Source organism: Nymphalis io, chromosome 23, assembly GCF_905147045.1.
Source record: "Nymphalis io chromosome 23, ilAglIoxx1.1, whole genome shotgun sequence".
NCBI classification, from domain to species: Eukaryota; Metazoa; Arthropoda; class Insecta; order Lepidoptera; family Nymphalidae; genus Nymphalis; species Nymphalis io.
In genome coordinates, this window is record NC_065910.1 from 8,788,804 (window position 1) to 8,816,573 (window position 27,770).

Consider the following 27,770-nt stretch of genomic DNA (forward strand, 5'->3'; position numbering starts at 1 on the left):
TTTACCATCAACTGGTTCATTAATATTTAAATAAATAAATAATAATAAATAAAACACTGGTAAAAATGAACAAGTAATTTTATTATATTTATATGACCTTATACTAAACAATATTTACAGATATTAACAATTTTGTGAGTTTTTCCGTTTATATCACAAATAACATGCTTATTTACAGTGTAATGATAGACACCTAAATACGATAATTTAATAAATATAATAATTTTAAGTATAAAGAGCCGCACAATGTATGGCGAATAATAGTGCTGGGAGATGTCTTCGAAATATTTAAGTAATGAAACAAAACTTATTTGGATGCGAAGTAAAATTTTCATGATCGAATTTTAGTAGGACGTTTCTATATGTAACGTTTGCATATTAATTGTTGTGTAAAACGCTTGATAAAATAATGTTCTAAATTTTGTATTATTAGATTATATAAGGACAGATATTAAATAAAAGCTTGTTTCTAAGTAAAAAAAACAAAAAAAATCTTTTGGGGAATAAAAACAAAAAGTAACAGCTTGTGACTATTTCACTGCTGGGTTAAGACTTCCCTGCTCGCGGGAAAGGTTTGAAGCTTATTCCACCACGCTGCTTCAATAAGGTTTGGTAAAGGATGAAAATCTGTCGCAATATTACAAATATCGTGGCATTTTCATCCTTTACTTCATCATAGAAATTGGATAATAAATACAAATCAAGCATATGAAATCTTAATGAACTTGAACCGGCTAACTTACTTTAGACATTTAACCACGAAACATCAAACAAACATACGTTATTTATAGATGAAAAAATATACCACTCACAAATGTTTCGACATTAAGACATATTATATCTAAAAGCAAACAAATGGAGGTCGACATTTCATTGCCACTTGGTAATATATTATCGATTACATTTTTAAGGTAATGTTTTCTATAACGTGCATTATATTTTTGAACGAGTCGGTCGTGTGTATATTACGTTTAAAATATAATATATAATAGTTCAAAATACTATGTATTGTTTTTTTTTGCTTTTATTGGGTTCGATTAAAACATTCTAACGCATACAATTGCTGTATATGTACACAACATTAATTTATACCTTTGTATCTTGGAGTACCTTTTAGCCGTTAGGCGTTTAGCCGCGTGGTTTTTAAAATCACGCGGCTAAACAACTAGCCGTTGGAGTGACCAGGTAACGATTCTCAATGGCTTCGCAATAAAAACTGTCTCAGAGAGGCTGAAAGCCGATCGAGGTGAAAACATATTAATATTAATGCAACGCAGGACTTCCAACGACCTTCAGTAATGAAGGAAACGACCAGAATGAAGCAAGATTATCTCAGAAAAATAGATTGAAACAAATAAAAACAACCAAAATTTTTTTATTTTGGTTTTATGAGTACGTACAAATTGGTTAATAAGCTCAGAAAAGTTTTATTTTGATATGACTGACAGACTTATATTTTTTGTATAGATAACTCATTGAGGAAAATAAACATGTATATAAGTTACAACAAAACTTATTTCTGGTCAAAATTACTTTTGAATGACAAAAATACTATAGACTGATATTATAGGTTGGTTGGTCTTCTGACAAATAGTTACTCAAAAGTACGTTTATTTAAATTAAAATAAATTGATTTGACACTTGACCTTGTTAAAATAAGTGTGATTCTCTATAGTTTAAAGAAATTTTATTTCATTCTCAAAGGGGACTAGTCATTTGATTAGGACGTAATATTATATTATAGTGCATAAGTGCACTCTATATTCAAAGAAATATCAAGTAACAAACGAAATCAACGAACAAAGTCTTTTCTATCTTGTCTTTTATTTGAATACAAATTACGTTTCTGCTGTAATATTCTAGTTGGACACCACTTTTGTTGTTTATCTCAAGTTTTATTGGGATAGCCTGTGTTGCTTAGTTTATGCTTAGCACACAAATTATAGTATTATTAAGTAGTTATATTTAACTCAATAAAACCAAGCAATATTTAAAACTTTGTTATTCATGTTAAATAATTATAAATCATAATTTTCAATTGAAAGAGACATATTTGCTCATGCAAATCAAAAGTATATTATCATTCGCATAAAATATACAAAACTTTGACATTAAAATACTTTGTTATTACTATAGTATAATTAATATGAGTACGTCTAGTAAAATTTGCCAAATTATTTCTTCGAGACGGAATTGTTTTACATAATTTAAGTCAACAGTAAATATTTTCCTTGGAGCTCAGAACTGAATTTCGAACTAAAAGTATTTCGAAACGCCGATCAAATACATTCTAATAAGAATAAGAGTTTTCAAATTGATTCCAACAAATGGAATTTCTGGTTTTGTACAAAACGTTAGGTTTTGAAGTACTTTTATGTTAACAATTAATTGTGCCTGGAAACAACCCTAAAAATCAGAATTTACCGTACGGTATTTTAAGGAAAGTCTTAGTTTTCAAATTCTCATTTTTATCCTTAAAAGAAAAAGTGGCTGCCAAGCGGTGAAAATATAAAGTGTAGTGCGGTGTAGCAGTTAAAAGAATCTTAACCGATCATTCAAAGATCAAACCGGCAATCGCCACTGAATTTTAATGTGCTTAATTTGTGTTTATTCATCTCGCTCTTGATGGTGTATGTTACACTTCAAAAACCTTCTCCTCAAAAATGAAAAGAGACTTTAGTCTGGAAGTGGTAGTTTTACGGGCTTTTACTCAACTGTTTATTACTATTGGCTGAAGTGCTCTTATAAATTCACTCACTAGGACACACTAGGAGTCCACTTGGGCCATTGCGTATGGTAATTTCGTGTAACAAGTCACACAAAGTATCGGAACCTAATAAACGTACAGTAACAATCTATTATAATTACTTAACAGTACGACGATTATATGCCGGAAACCAGCAAAAATGCTAACGCTTAATTAAATACCAATTAAACTAAAAATAGAAAACAGATATAAACGATATGGAAGATTTATAACATCAACCTTACAACCTTGGTAGCCAGAGAGAAAAAAAACAACGAAAAGGTGTATATATAACAAAGAAATGTACATAATATTGCCATAACTGTTATGCACATCTACATGAAAACTCAGTCGAGAAAAAGGGTAATTTAGATATAGACAAATTTTACGCATCCCTTATCAAAGAATATGTATGAATTGCTTTGTAATGTCAAACGGTAATGATAATAATGAGCAATTGTTTTCAATGTTGTGTGAACGTGTATGTTTTTACGTCTATTATGGAAAAATATAATGTAAAATAGTGTTAAGAACAATTCTTTGAGAATTGTAATGGCCAATTACGTTATCAAAATATGAAATGTTGTTTACATATTTGCTTTTCATATTTTTTCCATCTTCCTCTACTAGATGTATTTAAAAAAAAAAGGTTTCGAAGACTTCTGACGAAGTACATTAACGAGGACTCATAGGTCTTTGTTAGTCTTTCACGAAAATACCACCGAACAGATTTAAACGAATTTTTGAATGAAATTAGCTTATATCCTGACTTGACACATAAGCTACCTCTCACATGTAGCTCCTTACACGCGGACGTAGCCACGGGTTGAAACTAGTATTGAATAAAGATTTTTGAGTAAGACACCTACTTAGAATGAGTCCTAGTGGGCTTAAGTGAACAGGTGTATACTATAAAAGCAAAAAAAAAATCTGGATTATGTCTCGCTGCTTCATTAGATTCTGCTACCTGGCAGGACCTACCTTCTTTCTTGCGTAGAGACCTTTTCTTTTTCGTGACAATAGAATTGGAGCTTATTCGATAATGTTGCTCCATTCGTATTGATGGATATATTATACATTTAGTAGAATTAGAGACGACATGTGTACATACGTCTCTTTACGATGAATTATAAACATAATTTAAACATTTGCAAAGTCCTATGGAGCTTGCTAAGGTTTTAATGTGGCCATCTCGGCTATATAAATATTTATTTTAAATAAAATAAATATAAAGAAGAATAGCCTCTTTTTATAAATCATTTAGCACTAAATGTCTGAAAAAAATATTTTGTTCACCATAATTAAAATATTCTTTAAAAAAATTAGCAATTATTAATAACATTTACAATAAATAATTCTTAATTTTATTTAACACATTGATAAACATATATATAGTTTTATTCTGTGGTCACAATTCTGTGTATTCTTAATACATAAAGTAACAAAAATCCGTAAGTATTTAAATCATACTTTTATAATTACATGTGGCTTGGGAGGTGACGAGCATTTCGGTGTATAATTTGCTCACATGCAAAGTTCATATTAAATGTTGATTACCTCTAGTCAATTAAGGCGTGTCGCTGCGTTTTGAAGCGCTTTAGTAAAATTTTGAGTAAAATTAATTTTAATAAACTATTTAAGCGTTTGCTAATGTTTGCTTCTGGGGCTGATAATCAAAAACATCCTAAAAGCGAAAAAATTGGGTCACAAATCGTTCGAGTTTATCATTAAATCTGAGCTTAGTTTTTAAAATGTAAAAAAACACCTTCATTACTTTATTTATGATTGCATCAATTTGAATCACAACATAACAAAAATGTATAACATTTACAAAAAAAAAAAAACACGACCGAATGCGAGAACGAACAAAAAAGTAAAAAAAAAAACAAAGGCAGTGTCACTTACTATACATCCTACTAGGTAAGGAATCTAACGAAACAACTAAATCTATTTAGGTATTTAAAAGTTATAGTCGAATAATGAAACTTACATATATGAGCCCTGAAAACATTTCACTCCTTTTTTGGGCAGTCGTGTAAAAACATAACAGAGTTTACAAGACGCAGACAAAAATGCAAAAGCGTCTCCTGGCTGATTTGGCTGTAGTTATTTTATTATAACAAATTCAATACGCTGTCAATTGATGAGCAAATATGTTAATATTTCATATAGCTCAAATACTATATATAAGGCCTGACACATAAGCCAATTATATGAAAATTTTGGTCGTCATCTCCCTAGCTGTGTTACAAATTTTATATTAATATCGTGTTTGAATGTGGTCTTAGAACTATATTATCTAAATATATTCACATTGAGATCCTAAATTTTTATAACGGTATATTATAATGATATTAAATTAAATATTACTAAAATTTCCTTTATGTGATGTTGATTTCTAGCGCGAAAATAAATTTGAACACATTTCAGTTTTAACTAAAACAAATAGAATATCTAATTTATTATAATAATTTATTTTTATTTGTATATTTTATTGTTCAATTCCTTGATTCCCTCTATATAACATAATATTGTGTTAACAAAATTTATTGAATTAAATAATATCCCTGGGTTATATTATTATTTCATCTGTCTCAAATATGATGTTCAAATATCATCACATTTCTTAATATGACGTCATATGACATTTCAATTGTAATATGACCAGTGATATCTGAACGTCTTTACAGAAAACGTGGTTCTCGCGCGTCATGACGTATCGACGTCTGCTAAAACTGAATGTCAGCATCGGTACGTGATTGGAAGGTGAAATGAGAGGCTTATGAAATTGCTAGACCGTTTGATATGAAAATCTATATACAAATCGGCATAGAGAAAACAGTTCGGTACCTTTTTTTCTATTGTTTGTCAAGAGCTTTGTATTTGTTTAGTAGGGCGATTTGTTTTCAACGGGTATAAATATTAGCGCTAACAAAAAAATATGTTCAAAATGCTAATTCATATTAGTTTTCTTATAATTTTCAATAATGATTATGCTGTGGATTTCCACCACTGGACTTTACACTAATTTAATAACCAAGTTCATAATATTTATGACTTCCTTTATGACTTCATCCATTTTCCTTTCAAAATATGTCATCATAATATGCTGTTTATAAAATGTTGTCTTTTTTTGTACAACCAATATTTTTATTCATACAGTGACAGTGAAAACATCTACAATCATATGTATTTCCATTGAATTGAAATTAATTGATACCTTGATTTATCAATAAAATGAATGAATTGTTAACGAATATTCGTTACAAGTGTTGTCAATAACAAAATATAAATTACTTCATATTTATAAAAAAAATACATTATAATTACATCGAAATCCAATGAGATACTGGTTTCACGTAATGTGATTGACAATAACATTTTTATTTTGGAAAAAAAATCATGAAAATAATAGTTAATTAATTTCAAATAAATTTCTGGTAAAAAATGAAGATCAAATTTAATTTCACGCCAAAATCGTTCGTATATGCTAGAGAGTACAGTACAATTTACGTTAATAAGGCTCTATTGTAATTGTCACCGTATAATTAGATTGAGGAATGTCAGTGCATAAAGTAATCTACTAATGTTGAGCTGAATGTAGCTGGGTGATGAGGACTGCATCGCCGCTGGATTTTCACCTGAGAACAAAAGTCAATTTATTAAATTCGTATTAATAAATTAATTAATTCCAAAAATCTGCTCAGACTTCGCTCAAATGCAAAGTATCGACTGTTTTATAATCAAAGTATGAGCAGAGAACACAGATTTTTTATCATTAGAATTTCTGCTGAACCTTGAGTGGAGCACGACATGGGGCAGCGGAACCGTATATTAAAATGATCTACGGCTTCTCCGAATTTGGTGGGTAAGAATCCTACATAGTCTGACACCCCAACCCCAGGGCCTTGAGATTGTTTAAAATAAATTCCCGCACCTGCAGTAATAGCCGTATATTTTTATTTTACGCAGAGGCTCCAGAAATGTAACCAGGCCAAAGGTATGGGTGATATTTACAATTTTCAGTAACCGTGCCGTCTGCTCCTTGGTTGCGAATTTGATTCCCACCGCGAGCCTGGGTGTATTATGTTTATATGTATTAAATATTTATTAAAATATATACACTTATTTAAAATTATATATGTATTAATAGTCATATCAGTCGTCTTAGGAAAAGAAGACATGTGTGTAGTAAAATAAATTTAGTGCTCGTCGGCAACAAAGAAAATATTATGAACAAATTTACATGTACAAGAAATTAAACCCCGTTAATATAGGTATATGCAATAACCCGTCGAATAAACTCCAAATTCTTTTCCTTAGGAAGAAATCTCATTTCCCAAGAATGAGACATTTATGGGATTTCTGCTTTAGTTTACTGTTGTAATACAATTATTTTATAATGTAATAGTTTTGCACGAAGGTGCCGTGTGGTTCCGACAGAGTAAATTAGAGCCTTATCTCGACCCATGTGTATCGTAAGAGCCAACTAAGATTTTTTTTGTTAACGCTATCTTTAAATACCGTCGAGTATGAGAGACAAAACCACTAGATAAGTATTCCCATAGCTGGTTAAGCTAAAGGTCGGACATAAATGTATGCCAACATTTTGTCATGCAGTTTATGCAGTATTTTGACTAACCGAGCCGATATTAAGCAAATAAGTAAGTAACAGCCTGTGAATGTCCCACTGCTGGGCTTAGGCCTCCTCTTATTTTTTGAGGAGAAGGTTTTGGTGGAATACACATGTAGCAGATTTCAGTAAAATTTGACACACTAAGTGTTTAAGTAAGACACACTAACAATACTAAGTGCTACTATTTTGCGTTAGAATATGTGATGAGTGAATGGCTGAATGCTTATCTAGACGGCTTGCACAAAGCCCTACTAGCAAAGAAAGATGTTGAGTTTCATACGTAACAATATTGTGCTTTTTTGCCCATTTAAACATCTAATCGTTTTAAACGCAAACAATTACGTTTTCATTAACATATTCGAGTTGTTAATAAAACAATGTTCATATACACTCAGTTTTGTATAGACAATTTCATTAATATACTGTTCGATTCATTGTTGATCGTACAGGTGTGGTTTTCGCTTCGCTCGGTCACCTAAGTTCGAACCCTTATTCCCTTTGCCGTTTCAATTAAACCTAAGGAATGGGCGCATAACTACTAAAACCGCCGACCCATTTACAAGCCATCTAATTTATATAGCACATTCATTATCTACTCCGTCTTTGTCTTTAATAATGAAAACGATGGATGTAATTCGAAAATCGTAGATTCATCAGCATCAGTTGAATTGTCTGAAAATTTATTGGCATTGACGCATTGGTTTGAAAACCATTGAGATATACTTTTATATATTTCTGATGTTGTTTCATCTATATCCATACTAATATTATAAAGAGGTAAAGTTTGTGAGCTTGTAGGGGGTAATCTCTGGATCAACTAAACCGATTTTAAAAATTCTTTTACCGATAGAAACCAACATCATTTGTGAATCGTGGTAGTCGGATTTGCAAAGTAACACGGAGTAAAAACAGTTGGACGAAAACGTTTCTTACGAACGCTGCCTTAACGATAAGATGTATGATTGAGTTCTAGAGAAAAGTTGTAGAGTTTGATAATGCCTACAAAAAAGTCAGCGACAGCATATGGCTAACTTTTATATTTAAGCCACAAAAAGTAGTTTTTTGTATTAAAAAATAATTTAAATCGTCATTTTTATTGATAATATATTATCAAAAATCCTATCATAATTAGTAAACATATCATCTCACGTATTTAAAACAATAAATTTACTTTTCCCTTTTACTGCATATAATTTGGACGAATGGTTAAAGAGATAATACAATATGGAACCGCGACCGTGTCGTAATCTATTGAGTGATATTTCTATTAGACGGTTTTTTATATACAACACATTAACCTATTTAGAAATAAATTTCTTTATCACCAAGGAAATTTTATTTAGATAAAATGCGTTTTTTCCAGTATTTTTTTGGATAGTTTAAGAGATAATTTAAAAAATCAAATACGGCAAGACAATTTTATTAATGTTCGGCCAACGCGACTTTTGGCAGTCAGGAAATAAATCATAGCACTCAGTACTAACCGAACCACGCTCATAATTTCATCACAAGTAAAAATGTTTACCGCCCAACGAAGTAGGCACGGGTCAGCTAGCTTTGTTAAGACCCTAAAATGGGTCTGATTATAATGTGATTTTATTTAATATATCATGCGTTGATGTATACTTGTTAATTATTAGTAAAGTTTCAATGGATCTCCAATGGTCAATGCTAAAAAAAAATATAAAAGTGCGAGATTCAAAAGCAGATTGGTCTAATCCCACAGCACTTAGATATGTTAGAAAGGAAAATATGATTTTAGCGAATACTTGATCATCGTTATGATTTTTAAATGTGAGAAATACATATATTCCTTTCTCCATTATATGGCAGGGGTAGCTACTCCCAATTATAATCACAATTTTGTACAATTGAAGCAATGATACTTGATAGTAAGTCAGGATATTGCCCTTTCCTATATTTCTTATGGCATTGCCTTTATATTCAGTATAATATTTTAGGTAGAAGTCATATTTAAAGAAGACTTTGGGGTTTCGCTCCAAATATGTGTAACAATGTATGAACTTATTAGTTACACCTAATTATTTACTTGACAGTATTTGTCATATACTTATACTTAATATATAAATGTCATATTCGCATCATGATGACGACATAAACATTAGCCAATTCCTTGGCCTGCCATTCAACTCCTAACGGCGTTCATTTTAATTTGTGGGGTGTGGTTAAATGCCTTGTGTATGCTACGAATTGCAACATTACCCTAATAGAGACAATTTAGAGGCAAGCATTGAGTCAGCCTTTGAACAGATAAGTGATCATTTTATGTTCAATGGCAATATGTGTAAACATGGTCTTAAAGTGCTCATTGTGTATAAGGCGAGAAGATACATATTTTGAATAATTTCATTAATATTAATGATGCTAATTCGCAGTCCATTTTTTGGATAAATTTCAGATATATTTTTACTGCTACTATAAACTAAGTAGTAAGTACTTCTTTATAATATTAATAAGCAATAGATTAATGATATAATTTACGATAACAATAATTAAGGTAATGTAGTAATTTTTTTTATTTGTTCTAGGCTGGGGTGAATTACGAAGGGAAAACGGATTAGACTCAAGTCTAGCTTCAAGCCGTATCAAAGGCCTCGTGGCTCTCGTCGCTCGACGGTGACACGCACGTGACATAATTAATGACATAATAATCCACACTCTGCGAATCTGATTACAATATAATTATATTTAAGGCAAGAGTGTGTTAGTGTATTTGCTAACTAAATATATTAAAGAATAAGGTCCTTCAGACTGATTTCGGCCACGGCGGCCAATCTCAAGAGAGATTAGCCAACTGCGCAGAACATATTATAGTGCACAAGTGTATGCGCAAACACAGGAACACAAATCCGATGGGACGGCAATCCGACACGACCGGAAAGAGTTCGGGCGCAAGACCAACGCTTTACGTGCTTTCCGAGGCACGGGAGTGAACACATTTCCAACTTCCAGACTCCGGACTGCCATTGCGAATTTTCGACAGAAAAATCCACTAACGTTTTATTGGTCTGACCTAGTTTTTGAACCCGGGACCTCCAGGTCTGCGGCCTTTACATCTAGCCACTAGACCAACGAGGGAATAACTGTCTGACATATGAACGCACAGCCCGAACTACTGGGTCTAGACCACCCACCATGATAATTTGCCTACGGGTTCCTTTTACACAGTAGGTTGGTTGAACTTCAATCTAGTCCCATCTTAGTTATTTTGTTGTTGGCCAATGCCGAGTTCGTATTTGAAGCATACATTTCGCATTCATTTTTTAAGTTTTTTTTGTGAATTTTATCCTTAATATAAGTTAGCATGTTTGATAAATGTCTCATAATGTTAAAATTATATAACAAACATATCTAATATCAATCTACGTAATTAAAAATAAATAACATTGTCATGTCATGTCAATTAAACTAAGTGTACCATTACTATAATTATCATTCAAAGTTATATAATTACAATTTGCCAACATAGGTAATATATTTGTAACGCGCGACGTCGAGGCGAGCCGTAAGCGATAGCTGCGAAGATCTAAGGTAAGGAGGTTTTCGTACGGCGATGACATATAGGCGTACCGGATGACGCGGGGGAACGTGCAAGATGCCATGTATTGAAAAATTGATGTGTTTTCTTCTAATTAAATGTATTGCGACATAGTATGATATTGTATTAAAATAAGTGTTTATTTGCTCAAAACAATAATTGACTGTAACATATTATTAAATTATACAAACGTTTTTAAAAATAATTCTTGTGGCAACATTTTAATTTTTTAGAAATTTAAACATTTTAATATTTTAAGGTTAAAGGAGAATGACGAAAATGGACCCACATAATTTAAAAAATTAACGAATTCCATATACAAGTTTAATTTCAAATTGCATAAAAAAATTAATAAACTACAATTGTAAGTTTATAGGATAGGATGGTATAGGAGTCAAAAGAAAGAAAATATTATAATTTATTAGAAAGTTAGGTGTGCGGCGTTCGACGGAACGGCGTCACAGATAATTGGTTGATATGACAGTTAAATTGAAAACTTTTGTCATTATTTTTGTTTTCCTGTTACTTTTATGTATTCAATTTAAGCGTGACGTTTTAACTTTTATGCGATTTGTTGAATTTTTAACGACTTTTAAGGAATGAGCAAATGTTACCTCTAGAAGGGATATTTGATGACAGTTACTCTGTTATTTTACGTGGTAGAATTAAATTTAGACACATAAGAAGCAAGTCCTAGTACACATTCATTGCAGTTGATAGAAGACTTTAGGACAGGAATGCCATATTAGGCTATTATTGTCACTGTTCCGTTGGTACACGGACTGTAGTCTGCCGCTCCACATGCATATTGTGGTAAATATGCGTGTGGTATATGGACTATGCCACCAGAGCTATGTTGCTGCACTAGCTTACTTCTTAGATAATCTTTTAATTGCATAATTATTATTGAACAAAATATTATCTAAGAATAAAACTGATAAAAGTTTAAACAAAGAAGAATGTATGAAGATATAATTATCGTATCACAAACAACATATATATATATATGTATATATATATATACATAAATCATCATCACATCATATATATATATATATATATATATATATATATATCATGTACTTAAATAATTACAAACAAATAAATTCCATTTAATATTTTTTATAATTCCATTTCATTTTTATTCGTTCATTTAAAAATCAAATAGGACACTCAAGGGATCTAGTCTTCTCAATAGCTGTCCCGGGTCTCTCTTCGCAGGCAATAATTAAGTATAGGCAACATATATTATTATAAATGGTTTGATTACAAAACATCAAAAATGCCAAAATTTAATATGAAGCATAATTTAATTACAAAATACGCGTAGGCCACGCGATACCACTGCTTGCTTGCTGATGTCACTGCAATTTTGGGTTATGAAATAAATCATAGGACATATAGGAGAGATAAAGTACATAACTATATTACACTTATTCATATTTTATAAATATTATTCTAATACAACTGAACAATAACCTCTACCCCTACTTAGTACATTAATAATTTAAGGCTATCGCCAATGGCACGCCACTGAGTTTGATCTTCAGCTTTCAGTCTCCATCCCCTGCCAGCCACTTTGAGTATATCGTCACTCCACCTAGCCGGAGGGCGTCCTACGCTACGTTTGCCAAGTAATATAAGAACAAAAAAAAGTAAAATAATTTTAAACTATAAGAGACGAATGTAAATAAATTCGTCACAAAAAAATATCGCTCATAATTACGTCACCAGATTTAAAGCTGCACATTTCAAAGGAGTAAAGAAAGAGTTTCGCTTTCATATTGATATTATCATTAGTATATTTGTTGAAGATTCTTTTAGGGACACGGATCCGTGCTCGAGGGTAATTTTTTTAGATTTCCTTCATCATAAAAATATTGTGGATAAAATTTAAGATTTTGTTGAATTTAATTTTGAAAATATTTAGTAGCTATAATAAAAAGTGTTTTGAATTGAGCAGATTTTTTCGTGTTATTTAAATATTTTTTTATTTATTGCGGCTAGCTAGCGAGCAATATTTTTATATGATATGCTTATGTGGACATTATTAATAGTAATCACAGTGCCAGACAAGCCTTCAACATCTACTCGCCATATATTCTACCGCTAAACAGTATTAAACTTAGTATTATTGTATTCCGGTTAGAAGAATGAGTGAGCCAGTGTAAGTGTCAGGCTTAAATATCTTATTCCAAGATTGGTAGCGCATTGGCTATGCACTTCACATAGCCAATTGAAATTTCATATTTTTGTATTATGTCTTTGGACGGTAGTCCAGTTATCATCAGGGGTCCCATTTGCTAGTCAACCCACATAGTATTAATTAAAAATATATATTTGTATGTCAATTTAAAATACATAGGTATAATAAACCGAGAATCAGTCTGTCCAATTCATCTCGAACTGATGATGAAGTCATTTAAACAATATATCGACCTTTGTGTAACATATTCAATATATTATTTCTGAACTCTTTTTTTCTAAGTCATCGAAATAACAAAAACAGAACCGTATAAATTGAATGTAGCAACTTTTTCCTCATACCGTCATTCCTGAGCGAGAATACCAATCCTTGGGATGCGGTTATTTATCACTATAATTGGATGTTATACTATATAACAGGATACATAGGAACTGTGAAAAAGAATACAAAAATTGTTATAATGAAAGCAATTAATATGCTGGTTCCGATTATTTCTGAAGATGAGATATGTTCAAGTATTTATGCCGAAGTAATATCCGGGGATCAAACGGTAAATGGAACAAAGGAAGTGATTTCCACTGTTCACACAACAAATTAAATTTAGTCACTTTATGATAATCACTTTCACACTACATGTTCATGTGACAGATTCAATCAACGCCATCTATCGCTACTATGTAGTAATATATGTCATTATACATCAAGTGAATTGTTTGCAGCTTGATCTACCAATCCAAAAAGTACTGATTAATTGATTCGATAATCTTACTGGTGGTAGGGCTTTGTGATATTCTACCGCAAAACAGCAGTACTTGGTATTGAGTGAGTCAGTGTAGTTACGGGCACAAGGGACATTACATCCTAGTTCCCAAGGTTAGTTGGGAACCAAATGTTAGCGATGATTAACATTTCTTACAATGCCAATGTCTATGGGCGTTGGTGACCACTTACCATTTGGTGGACCATCCGCTGTGGCTCGTCCGCCTACCTATTATATAAAAAAGAACAAGTTTTTATTTTGTTTTGTTTTTTTTTTTTTTTTATTGTTGAATAAGAATTATTTGGAGTAAAAAACAATGGGTCTATTTATTTAAATATAATTAATAACTATTATTAGGACACTATATTAAGCACATTCAATTTTAACACAAAATAATTTTGTTTATTTTGTTAGGGATTCATAGTAAATGACAAATAAATTGAATGTTGTTATGATAATACGACAAAACTTTATTTTATTCTGCGACAGTACACAAAAATAAAATTAAGTCCACAACACCTGGACTTAATTTTATTAAATTTATCTAGCTGTTCAAATTCACACCCGTGCCTCGGAAAGCGATTGATCTAAGCTCTTTGCGTTCGTGTCAGCTCTAAGATTGCTAGATTCTCATAGTACTTTGAAAGTGAAATAGAGCTTGCATCTATGTTTGCACACACACTCGTTCATTATAACATCTTCAGCGTAGTTATCTAGTATCCGTTAAGGATGACCGTCTTGACCGAAATCAGTCTGGAGATAAATATTAGTGAATACTAAGATTCAGAAATTGCTTTTGTGCGAAGTCGAGGAAGGTAGTTAAAGATATTAACGATATTATCTTTATTCATAACTCATACCACTTTAATTTTCATAACTTATTCTAAAGGCTATTATTTTAGCTCCATGCACGTCGTCCGCTATGATGTGACGTCATAATCACAGCTTACCTTACTAACTAATATTAATCCGTTAAAGCTTCATTTGTGTAAATCTGTTGACCTATATAAGCTCTTACTAAGTGAGCTATCATAGCATCATAGTAACAATATATGATTATTAGCGTTTATTTTTAGTATAAGCCTTACACTTTAGAAATGATATCGTTTCTTGTCATTTTGAAGGATCGTAACACATCTTAATTTGCAAGTATAACTACTTTACTATAGAGCTGGAGATTTTTGGTGTGTGCAAAAATTACAGAACATAAATGACTGGTTTTTATAATTATTTTGCGTTTAAGAAAAAGGTTGCTTTATAGAGAAAGGCTATAAATACACTAAATAACTTCACGCAAGAGCGAAAAAGTAACCACAAGCTTAAGCCGATATGAAAAACTGTATAAATTGGACGCTCGTACCGATTTTTGTAGTCCAAATTAAGCGCTACGAAAACGGGGCATACTTTTCATAACCTGAATATCGTCAGAACTTTTACTGTCCAGTTTTAATAAATAAAAAGTTATTTTGACAATTCTCATATTAAAATATCTTATAATACCTTGGAATATTACCCATATTCGCTTACTTACCAATAAAATTTACTTTACGTAAAACACCTATTACATTAAGTCACTCACACCTCAAACGAGATGAACTAAATTTCTTAGTAATTCTTCACCCCTTATGTCTGTAATAACACTGACATTTACTTTTTATACCAGATCATACTAACAAATAAAAAATAACTGGCTACCACAGAAGAAAAAAAACATTATATAACCATAAACTCAATTCAATAAAACCTCATTTCTATTCACGATTTCATTTCACATCAAAGTAAATAAATATGTAGCCAGTTACACCAAATAACTTTAGAGGTTCTGAATTTACAGACATACAACTTCATCTGCTAGAGTGCTCGCTAACATTATAATGGAGTATTTTAGTTCAAATACAAAAATTTGAATATGTAATGTAAGTTATATTATCCTTACTACGTATTACGTAATATTAAAATAAAAAATATTGAACTGATAAGATAAAGTGCTGTTGTACACTTAACTGACTCAAATTAGGATATTTTTTTTCAGCCTTTTGCCGTCCACTGCTGGACGAAAGCCTCCCCCATAGAACGCCAACCTTCTTAGGCAAATCTTGGGCAGTCCGCATCCATCCCGAACCTGCCACCTTTTTTAAATCTTCGGCCCATCTTGTCACAGGGCGTCCTACACTACGTTTGCCTAAACGTGGTCTCCACTCCAACACGTGTCGGCTCCATCGGCCATCAATGCGCCTGGAGACATGACCAGCCCACTTCCACTTCAGCGAGCTAATTCTAAGCGCGATGTCGGTGACTTTAGTTCTCTGGCGAATGTCCTCATTTCGTATTCTATCTGCCAGAGAAACCCCAAGCATCTCGATTGGAACGGACGCGGCATTAATATAAATGGCCAACACATTACACATCTGCGATTTGCCGACGACATTGTCATCATGGCGGAGACTCTGCAGGATTTGGAAGAGATGCTAAACAGCCTGAGCGATTCTTCAAGACAAGTAGGTCTCGGGATGAACATTGAAAAGACCAAAATTATGGCAAACCGTCATGTATCCCCGAGACCAGTGGTCGTAAATGGCTCTCCACTTGAAGTTGTGCAGGAATATATCTACCTGGGCCAAACTATACAACTTGGCCGGCACAACTTTGAGAAGGAGGCTAAAAGAAGAATATGTTTGGGCTGGGCGGCATTCGGGAAGTTACGTCATATTTTTGAATCGTCGATCCCACAGTCGCTTAAGACCAGGGTCTTCAATCAGTGCGTCCTACCTGTAATGACTTACGGTGCCGAAACGTGGACACTTACCGTAGGACTGGTCCACCAATTTAGAGTCGCTCTGCGAGCAGATTAGGATGCGGGTACAAAATAGAATTAATATTAGAAACATTTCTATTATATATCATATATTAGATAAGCATTAGTAAAACACTTGACCAGTCTCATATATTATATTTTATTTTATTCACGAACGTTTTTTATTACTTGCGCTCGCTCATTGGTTGAAATTCGACCAATCATCGATCATTATTGAAAACTAATAGTTATTATAGATAAAGAGGGACTTGCCTATATATATATATATATTTAATTAGTAGTTAATATATATATTATATACTAATATATATATATACTAATAGCTTTATGTATATACTTTTTTTTAAACTGAAATATTTTTTATAACTATCAACTTTCGATGTATCTCGTTTGCCTTGTAATTCATGCATTTATAATTGCAACTCAATGAATAATTTTGCTAAAACTCTCACTACACACCAACATAAGAAGATCGCGTCTAATCATCATGATTTTATTATATCATAGCTAGCGAATTCGCAGGCATGAGTTAGTCAAGAAATATGTATAGTAAACTATTAAAAAAGTTTTTTTTTTATTTAAACGCATTATAAATATTTATTCTTCGTTTTATGATGCTAGGCTGAATAAATATATCGTAAAGACAGTTACTCAGCCGTCAACCAGTGCGTTGGTTGGGTTGCACATGACGTACGCAAGCCTTACAAAACCAGCCAAGCATTAACATCTTCCATCCAGATAATTTAAAAGGGTTAATATGAAAAATATTTTTCTATTTCCACGTAAAATATATATTTTTAAAAGAACTCTCATAAATTGCTGTAAGCGATTTTTGCTATTGCAATAAAACGGTATAATTTCTCGATGTTAAACATGTTTATATTGAAATTTTAGTATTATCGTAATAAAATCTAGTTGAACGTTTTTAAGGGCAATTTTCTTCAATGCAACATTTTGTTGGTTTAATTCACATATGTTTTTGGTGTTACTAAGCAATAGTTTTACTCAATATATTACTCAAATGTTTTTGTTGGCTAAAAGCGTTACCTTCAGTTCCATACGCATTAAATGAGTAAGAAACAAAGAAATATATTATTGAATCAGCACATATTACAATCATCTTATGCAGCGAATTGTAGAATTAATTTAGGCTATACTTAACAAATATTAGAAATATATAATAAAATGTAGTTGTCTCGAGATCGGCAGTTTTGAAATATATAAATTGATGATTATTGATAGTAATATTTGATAGTAATATTTTTTTTCAAATTGAACTAAAAACAAACCAAACAAACTTTTAAAACGACCTCAACAAAGGAGGAGGTTTTCTTTCATTACCATTATCTCATTTATCATCATTACTAACTTGTAACAAACAGTCTTTCACACTATTTTTTTTAAATTAGAATTAGTAGACGTTCCAATGGGCCACTGCCACGTAAGTGGTCGCCACCGCTTATAGACATTGGAACTGTAAGGAATATATCCTTTACATCAATAATGTGCCAACAACCGTGGGGACTGAGATGTTATGTCAAGCTAATACAAAATATTATCAAGAAACGCTTTCTATTATAATATCAAGGAGTTTTTATAGTCATTTTTATGTTTTACTTGAGAGCATCTTCGAAATGTTTACAATATATTTATTTACTTTTCAATTACTTGTTTTAAGATTCAATTTATTTTCGAAGTCGTTTTTTTATTTTTTTTTATTAGCTTTGTAATGTTTGTATTAATTAAATGTTAATTTTGTAATAATTAATGTTACGGACATGTTATATTAATCCATTAAGTATAACACCATGCAACATTCATAGGGCTTTGTGCAAGCTCGTCTGGGTAGGTACCGCCCATTCATCAGATATTCTACCGCAAAACAGCAATACTTGATATTGTTGTATTCCGGTTTGAAGGGTGAGTGAGCCAATGTAATTACAGGCACAAGGGACATAAAATCTTAGTTCCCAAGGTTGGTGGCGCATTGGCTATAAGCGATGGTTGACATTTCTTACAATGCCAATGTCTAAGGGCGTTTGGTGACCACTTACCATCAGGTGGCCCATATGCTCGTCCACCTTCCTATTCTATAAAAAAAAAAGATTCCGGGTCGAGACGGGCTGAGCCGAAGTCATGCCACAACAAGTGCCGTCAAATATCAAATGACATATTTATTTATTTGTATTTATTGGAAACAAACAATACATAATAAATTTTATAAATATTAATAAATCATTACCAACAAACGTTTCCAATGATTGACTAACACATAACAGGCGTTGCAACGGAAAGTTATCAATAGAAATTAGGTCCAAAAGAGAGAAACAGAAATGACAAATTCATTCATTGACACTTAATTAAATTAATAATATATGACTATAACTATATATAATATTATATTAATATGACTTCTAATACTTTCAAATTATTAAATGATTTACAATATTTTTTATTCGTTAAAACGTTGTAATGAAATAAATTTCTTATTATTGATATTGTCATTTTCCTCGTTGGTCTAGTGGCTTGATGTAAGGCAGACCCGGAGGTATTGGGTTCAATTCCCAGGTCGAGCCAATAAAAAGATAATAGGTTTTTCTGTCAGAAAATTCTCAGTAGCACCCCGGAGTCTGGAAGTTGGAAGTGTGTACACTTCTGTGCCTCAGAAAGTACGTATACCACTCAATATAATTGAGATAAACAGTAATCGATATTTGTGGTTACAATAACGGTAACTGATACATATCAATACTGATGTCGCGAACCACAGTTATATGCAAATTATATAATAATCGCATTTAATCAGTTATTCACATTAATTTTATATCATTAAACTGGAGAGTATATATGTTGTATATGTAAGCACGTAAAGCCGTTGGTCATACGCCTGAACTCTTTCCGGTCGTGTCAGATTGCCATCCCATCGGATTATGAGAGTTAGGAAATAGAGAGTGCACTTGTGTTTGCGCACACACTTGTGCACTATAATATCTCCTGCGCAGTTGGCTAATCGCTCTTGAGTTTGGCCGCCGTGGCCGAAATCGGTCTGGAGGACATTATATGTTTGAATACGTTTTTAGCATGGTAAATATAACTCTGATTTTAAAATTCCTTTTGTCTTTAGTGTCTATTAGTTTAAAAACTGCATTTTAACGTCAATAGATCTAGATTTCATTACTATACAAATTATATCTTGGACGCGATTTTGTCGTAAAATCGGTTCCATTTAAGGATTTTCAACGGAAGTTAAGCCGCGTAGTTAAACCGCGTAGGAAAGTTTATATTGCAAGTGTGTACGTAAAGATGGTCCCCCTACACTCACTAGTATAGTCCGATTGAATAGCAATCCGACAAAATTGAAAAGCTTAATCACTGGACAATCAACTGATTTAATCACGTTAATTGTTTATATTAGGATTGTTGTCGCATGAGGCAACTGGCCTTGTTGATTATTAACGTTAAATATTTACACAAGGAACAAACATGAACTTGTAACCTTACTCAACTATATAGGTTTAATAGTTCTTTTGTGGGATGAAACAAATGAACAGGATCTTAGGTATGATCGCGTGAATCTTCACCGATGACCGTGGATACCCGGGCACCATCACTTAATTTTCATGTACTTAATTTGTGATTATTATTAATCTCGTGCTTTAAGATGAAGGGAAACATTGTAATGAAACCTGCATGTGTCTAATTTTGCTGAAGTTCTGTCACATGTGTTTTCCACCAACCCGCTTTAGAGCAGTGTGGTGGAATAAGCTCCATATTCTCAAAAAAGAAGAGGAAGCCTTAGTCCAGCAGTGGGACATTCACTGTTACAATCCAACAATTTTAAAATATAAACAGAATTGTTAAAGAAATTTGTGCTAAATGTTATTAAACAACTAGCGATTTCTAACTTGAACACGAACCGGGAGAGAAGGAGAGAAACAATCACCTTTTTCTAAAAATATAATCTTTTATCTTATTGCATTTGAAACAAAATGAGGACACATATACAAGGTTATTTCATTTTGTAAGATTCTTTCACTTGATAGGATTATGAGTAAGCCCGTACCAGCCACTCATTACAATATCACCGAATAACATACTTATACTGTTAAGTTTCGGTTTCAAGGTTAAGTGAGCTAGTGTACGGCAGTCATAAGGATATGTAATATCGACATTTGACATTTATTTATTTCTCTCAACACTAAAGAAAAGACTAAGGAGCATTGGTGATATAAGAGACTGTTTGTATAATAGCGCCAATGTCTACGGTCTGTGGTAAACGCTAACGATCAGGTGGCCCTTTTGCTAGGTCACCTCATCATCATCATCTCAGCCGAAAGACGCCTACTGCTGGACAAAGACCTCCTCCAAGGATTTCCACGTCGGCCGGTCTTTGGCCAACCGGGCAAGCGTGGCGATTATGGCTTATCCCCCCAATGATTTTTGCAACCAAACCACAGCCCCTAGTCCCTGGCAGCCCTGCTATTCCTAGCCTTGGTAACGGCGGCGCAGGGGGGCTAAGTTCACCTACCTAATTTATATTAAAAAAACTTATCAAGTTAAAGACACTAGTTACTAGACACTAGATCAAGCAATTATCCTAAAATCCGCCCGGAACCCGCTTCTCTGCTTCACAATGCTTAGTTCACATGTGCTTTCTTTAATAACGCGCATAAATGTTATTTTTTTCGAGCAATTAATTTATATATTTTAAACTTGTAAAAAAAAAATCTAATTAAATAAATACAAAGAAAAAATGTTGTTACTTATGTTTGCAATATGGTCCTACGAAGTTATAATTCTTTTACATATAATCCTGTACAATCAAAATGAGTTTTAATTACAGGGTTTTCTCAGGTGTGTGACATCTTTTGGAGCTGGTTGTATATTTTTGACAATTAATAAGCAAGTTCATTACTATAGTGAATACAAATTTCGCTGGATTTTAGCAGGTATTTTTACATCTCTTGAATACAATGTTTGTCGTTAATTATATTAACATTTTCTCTGTTGTTGTGAATAGATATATTATTAATTAAGATCTATTTAATTCCCAAAACGTGACTGAAATTTTATTTCATTCTTTTTAGAATTTATTAAGTTTGTAATTAGTTTATTATCATAACTAATTAAAAAGTGACAATATTTTGTATAAACTTTAAATATATATTAATTTATTACCCTCGTAACAGATTACCTATATATTTTATATAAAAAATGAGAGATATATTTTTTTTTATTAACATTTTTAAAATAGGCGAAATTTACTTTCAGCTTTTAATGTACAGTAAATATAAAATATTTGAGATAAATTCAAGTTAATTAAATTCAAGTGGCATATAAGCTTTTACCATATATTGTGATTCAAACTTATTTTTAAATGAATAATATTTTAAAATATCATATTGTCGAAGTTTTATTACTCATATATTTAACTGCACGTTTAGTAATGATGAAAGGTCGGTTAATTTCGCTCACAGAATTGCATTTGTAATTCTCTAGCGTAAGCTGCTTGTATTTTTGCTTCTATACAGTTAATCATGTTTTTTTTTTATAAAATAGATAGATGGACGTGCAATTGCGCCACCTGATCTTATAGTAAGCGGTCACCACTGCCCATAGATATTGTCGCTGTAAAAAAATTTTACCTTGCCTTATATCGCCAATCGGTATATAGAATTACACTGGCACATTCACCATTCAAACCGGAACACAAAAATATAAAATATCGCCGTTTAGCGGTAGAATATCTGATGAGTAGGGACCTACCTAGATGGGCTTGCTCAAAGCCTAACCTCCAAGAGAAGTTTTGTTTTTATTTTTATTTTAAATCCGGAAATACTCAATTAAATCTCAAACAGAAGTAATTTTATAAAATTTATACTTAAACTAATATAACAATAATATAAAAGTTAAAACTGACGCAATGCGCCCATCACTCTTGTAATTCAATGCTATTCCAGTATGGCGGTGCAGCATTATATATCGCGTCGTTTGTTAGCAACATGGGGGGTTTGGCCTGAATCCAGACTATTAGGTCTGAATGTGCCCTATCTCACTTAAATGATTGCATGGGTATTACTGGATCAACTTGTTCGATCTAATCCTTTTGAATTTCAACATCTTTAACAGTTTCTTAGTTTATATAGGTGTTGGGAATTGTATTGATTGTTATTTGGTTCGTATTATCCACAATAAAATGGATAATAAATTGGATTTTTCGATTATACAATTTGTAACCTTATTTTATTTATTTATTAGTAAAGTACACTTTAGAAGTAACTGTTGATACTGTTATTATTTACTTGCTTGATTTGGTATAGTAAGTATTTTAAAATTAATATCATTTGAATAAGTGCTAATCTTTATCATTTACTTTAAAGTGTGCGTTCATAAAAAAGTCTGTTTTTTTATATTAGCAATCCCTATTTTAAGGAATAACTAATGTTCCTTTTTAATATTTAAGTTTCTATTTGAGTGTAAGGTTTGTGTTAGGAATGGGGAGGACCGTTGTCAATGGGGTTAAGATTGAACCTGCGATTTTTAAGCAGCTCGGCGGTCCATAAACAATTGCAAGGTACACACATGAGTCAAATATTTTGTATATTAATATGTTGTTGTAAATTGGTAGTAGGGCTATGTGAAGTCTGGGTAGGCACCATCCTATCACTTATTCAATCAATTGGAAAACAGCAATACAGGGGCATAACATCCTAGTTATCGAGGTAAGTCGCGCATTTATCTGACTGAATATCTATATTTTCTCAGCTTATCGCTGTCCACTGCTGGATGAAAGACTCCCACATAGAACGTCAGTCATTCCGTTCCTGGGCAGCTCGCAGCCATACCGTACCTACCACTTTTTTCAAATCGTCGGTCCACCTTGCCGCATGGCGTCCTATACTACGCTTGCCTAAGTGTAGTCTCTTATCTATATACAAATATAAAACTAAGGGTTTTGTCTGAATTAATGATCTGAGTAATCTGATCTTAAAAATTATACGTAATTACGTACCATTAAATATATGGACGTATATGCTAGCGGGCACCGCATTGTTCGGTACACAGGTGTAGTTCCCTGCATGGGATACGCTGGCTGCTGGGATGAGAAGATCTGACAGCCTCTGCTCTGGATCCGTGGTGACGTTGATGCCCCGTTCGAGGTCGTAGTTTATCATTCTACTGTTGTGGTACCTGAGTAGTAAAATACATAATTTATGACAAAGGCTTATGAACGTAGAAATATTTTTAGGAAGGCAGATACACCATTTTTAATTCCTGGTGGTAAGCTTTCAAATTTCAAATAAAATCCAGATCAGCTTAGGAATTCCGCTAAGATTAATTACATAGGAGAGACAATTTATACAACAGGTGACAAAAACTGATTCTCCTAATTGTGATAGATGTGGACGTATTGAAGATCTACATCACTTGTTATTGGAATGTTTCAAGATACAGAATCAGGGGAAGTTACTCTTAAATAATTTAAAAGTATGTTTGTTCGATGTTGGATTAGTTCAGAGCATTCTATCAGATCCTTTATCAAAATCTGCTAAGATTCTCTTGGAATTTCATCTAATAGCAATAAATAATAAGTAATGTTACAAAATATAGAAGGGAAATTGGGACTGACGTGCCTGTGTAGGAAAAAAATCCCTAAATTAAATGACAAGAAACTGTAATAAAGTAAATTGTAAGCCAATAACGAACTTTCAAAAGCATTTCTCATCTTTGATTTTTTATATAGGCGGAAGGAGATAAGGGTCACTTAATGGTAAGTGGTTACCAAAGAAAATGGTGCTTAAGAAATTTTAAACACTTCTTAATAATAAATAAATAATTATCGTCTATGTGCCACCAACATTAAGAACTGAAATGCTATGTCCCATTTAGCTACTTGTAGCAAATAAACGCTAAAAACTGTACATGACCTAGAAAAAACTTTCTTTACAATTTTAATATATGTCGTCAAGTCCTGGCATGTCGGCATATATAATAAATTATTTTTGTTTTACAAACACTTAACTTTACCACGTCTACTAAAATATTTTACATTAGTTTAAGATAGTTTATAATTTCTAAAGAGATTTACTTTAAAATATTAAAAATGTAATTTAAGAAACAGTTTCAGGCGACTGCTTCAAAGCACGTTTGCTTCTAAATTGGCAAGAACGGAACATTTTTACTTTTTACGTTAAACTGTTTTCCTTATTTAAATCTTTGCAGTTATTTGCGAAATCTTGTATTTGTTATTTGTAATTCTTGTTTATATTATAAAGATATATTGAGAAATTATATATTGAGAAATCAATGAATAAGAAGTTAATTTGTGATGGGTTCAAACCCGTGCAAGCACTGTGTTTCAGTCAAAGAAGAATATCCTGACAAAATATACGTATCTGATATCTGATGAAATATACGTTATATTGTGTGTTTCATCGACTCTCATTTTTGCAACGTTTTCAAAGCTTCTTGTTAATTTGTAAGGATGCTTTAGCCCAACCTTGGGAAATTTAAAAATTGTTTCCTTACTACGTATTGCAGACAAAATTGATATAAATTAAGAAGCTTTACTTGATATCTTAAAAAATAAATAACTAAAACCAAAATTAAAGCATAATACAAGAATATACATACTTGTGGTGTTATATGAATAGGCATAGTTCTTTATATATAGTCCCTGAAAACAAAAAAGACTACTAGATATTTTACTTTCGAGCTGCACAGAATTTCAAGAAATAACTCAAATATTTCAAATATGTTTTTGAAATCGCTTGAATACCGGAGTTATCGTTCAATTCGGGACGTTTCGTTAACCGATAATGAGAGAAGGAACTCCTCAAATCAACGTGTATATTATGTAACACAAATCTGTATACAAGTAATGTCCTCCTGACTGAATTTGATGATAATAGTGCACAAGTTATGCAAGTGTGAGTGTGAGTGCAAACATTATCTGATATCCGTAATACTCGTGTAATGCCAATCCGACATGACCAGGAGATCAAGTGTAGCGTTATGTGTTTTTCAAGGCAATATAATGGTAGGGCTTTGTGCAAGCTCGTCTGGGTAGATACCACCCACTCATCAGATATTCTACTGCAAAACAGCAGTACTCGATATTGTTATGTTCAGGTTTGAAGGGTAAGTGAGCCAGTGTAATTACAGGCACAAGGGACATAAAATCTTAGTTCCCCCAAGGTTGGTGGCGCATTGGCTATGTAAGCGAGTTGTCATTTCTTACGATGCCAATGTCTAAGGGCGTTGGTGACCACTTACCATCCTATTCTAAAAAAAAAAATCTGTGTCTTTCTTTATTATATATATCAGCTTCAATTGTAATGTATAGTTCTTTTATTTTATAAAGATAAGCACATCGAAATTTTCATTTCAAATTTTAATAAAACTTGTATTATTTGAATGTATAATGAACTTGTATAACTTGAATTGAAAATTTGATTCGTCTAATTCAGCTTAGCCGACTTTGTAGATATTTGGCAGGACTAAACCACATAACCATTACACATATTATGTTTGTCGTTGTATCGGTCGTTATACTTTTACAAATTGTCGTGTTCTTGATTTTTGAATCTTAAAACGTCCACACGGAAGTAGGTAATTTTTTACCAAGTATTTAAAATTTGGCACGATCAAATGGCGCCTTGGCAATGCCACATGTATGGCAGTTTGGGACATCAATAAACTCGAAATGAGGCGAAAATTGGTTTGACAATTGGAGTTAGTCTTCCAGACGATATATCCGCAGTTATTATTTCAACAAACTTGGTCAGCAAAAGTTTACAATAAATATTTTGTTTTTGAAAGTACTGACTTGTTTATATCACTTCTGTGACAAATGTAACCGCAATGTTTCAAGTCAAGATAGTTTTAATAAAATTTAAGTTATTGGCACAGTTGAAGGTTTTGTATAAAATGTTATTGTTACAAACGACTATTTATCTGAAGATTCTCATCGTGATAAAACTGTAACGTTGTTATTTAATAGAATAAAATGAAAATGTTTTTACTTTAATGAAAATATTGAATAAATAAATATTAATAATTCAATTAATCAAGTTAAGAAAAAAATCTCAGAAAAAAACATTTTCAGATTTCGGAACTTAAAATATTCGATAGCCTCGTAATGCCTAGTAAGAAAAAGGACATTAGGGTGTCTATAGAAGTCTTTGATGATGATGATGATGATGATGATGATGATGACCTCCAGGGAGACTACTCAACTGCGCAGGACATATTATAGAGTACAAGTGTCTGCGCAAAGAAGTCTCTCTCTCACTCTTTATTCTCTTCTTATTAGATACTAAAGGCAATATTGGCTTTGACAGTGTCACCGGTGGGAGGGCCGAGAAATAAAAGCCCTCTTAAGAGAGTCAGTAAGACGAACGACCTAAGCCTGTTTTCTGCGAAAACTCCACGTACACCAATAGAGACTATATTTTTTTATAAAATAAGAAGGCGGCTGGTGGTAAATGGTCACCACCGTCCATAGGCATCGAGACTAAGTAATTTTAACCATTGCCATCGCGCTAAGACATATACAGCCTATTAATTTTCTTTTATTATACATTATTCACAAATATGAAGAAAGTCATGCTGACCATAACATTCATGATGTCTTTGGATATGGCAACACATATTATATTATCTGTCTCTTGAGAACCATTTTACTTTCCGTGAAATGAGAAAAGAATATTTCGGAAACATTATCTTCTTCGACGCCGATTGTAATGCCTTAACGATAATACTTTTATATTATTATTACTTGTATTCATATTGTTAGATATTCCAGGTTGAGTAACGAAAGGTTAGGGATATCAGCCTGCGTAGCAATTATTTCATACTTTTTGGTATTTGGAGGAACCTGTCTGTCCAAAGAAATTCAGAAACGTTTAATTTATACAGCTTGAAATACAAAAGATGATAATCTGGCAGTGCTATACTTTTTAAAAAATAATCTTAAATATGGAAGACGGAAATTGGTGTGTTTGTATGTGATTTCATCATGCAGAAAGTTTTAATACTATACATTT

General features: G+C 32.3%; 1 protein-coding gene across 1 annotated transcript in view; it reads right to left on the reverse strand.

Annotated features, from left to right (window-relative positions):
• Positions 1–6,249: 6,249 nt before the first annotated feature.
• The window catches only part of LOC126777575 (uncharacterized), an 81,992-nt gene continuing 60,471 nt past the window's right edge, over positions 6,250–27,770 (reverse strand). Inside the window, exons 6-7 of the mRNA XM_050500639.1 lie at positions 23,735–23,913; positions 6,250–6,387 (exon numbers count right to left, since the gene is read on the reverse strand). Coding sequence (XP_050356596.1) covers positions 6,284–6,387; positions 23,735–23,913 — 283 coding nt within the window. The 3' untranslated portion in view covers positions 6,250–6,283. The remainder of the gene's footprint in view (positions 6,388–23,734; positions 23,914–27,770) is intronic.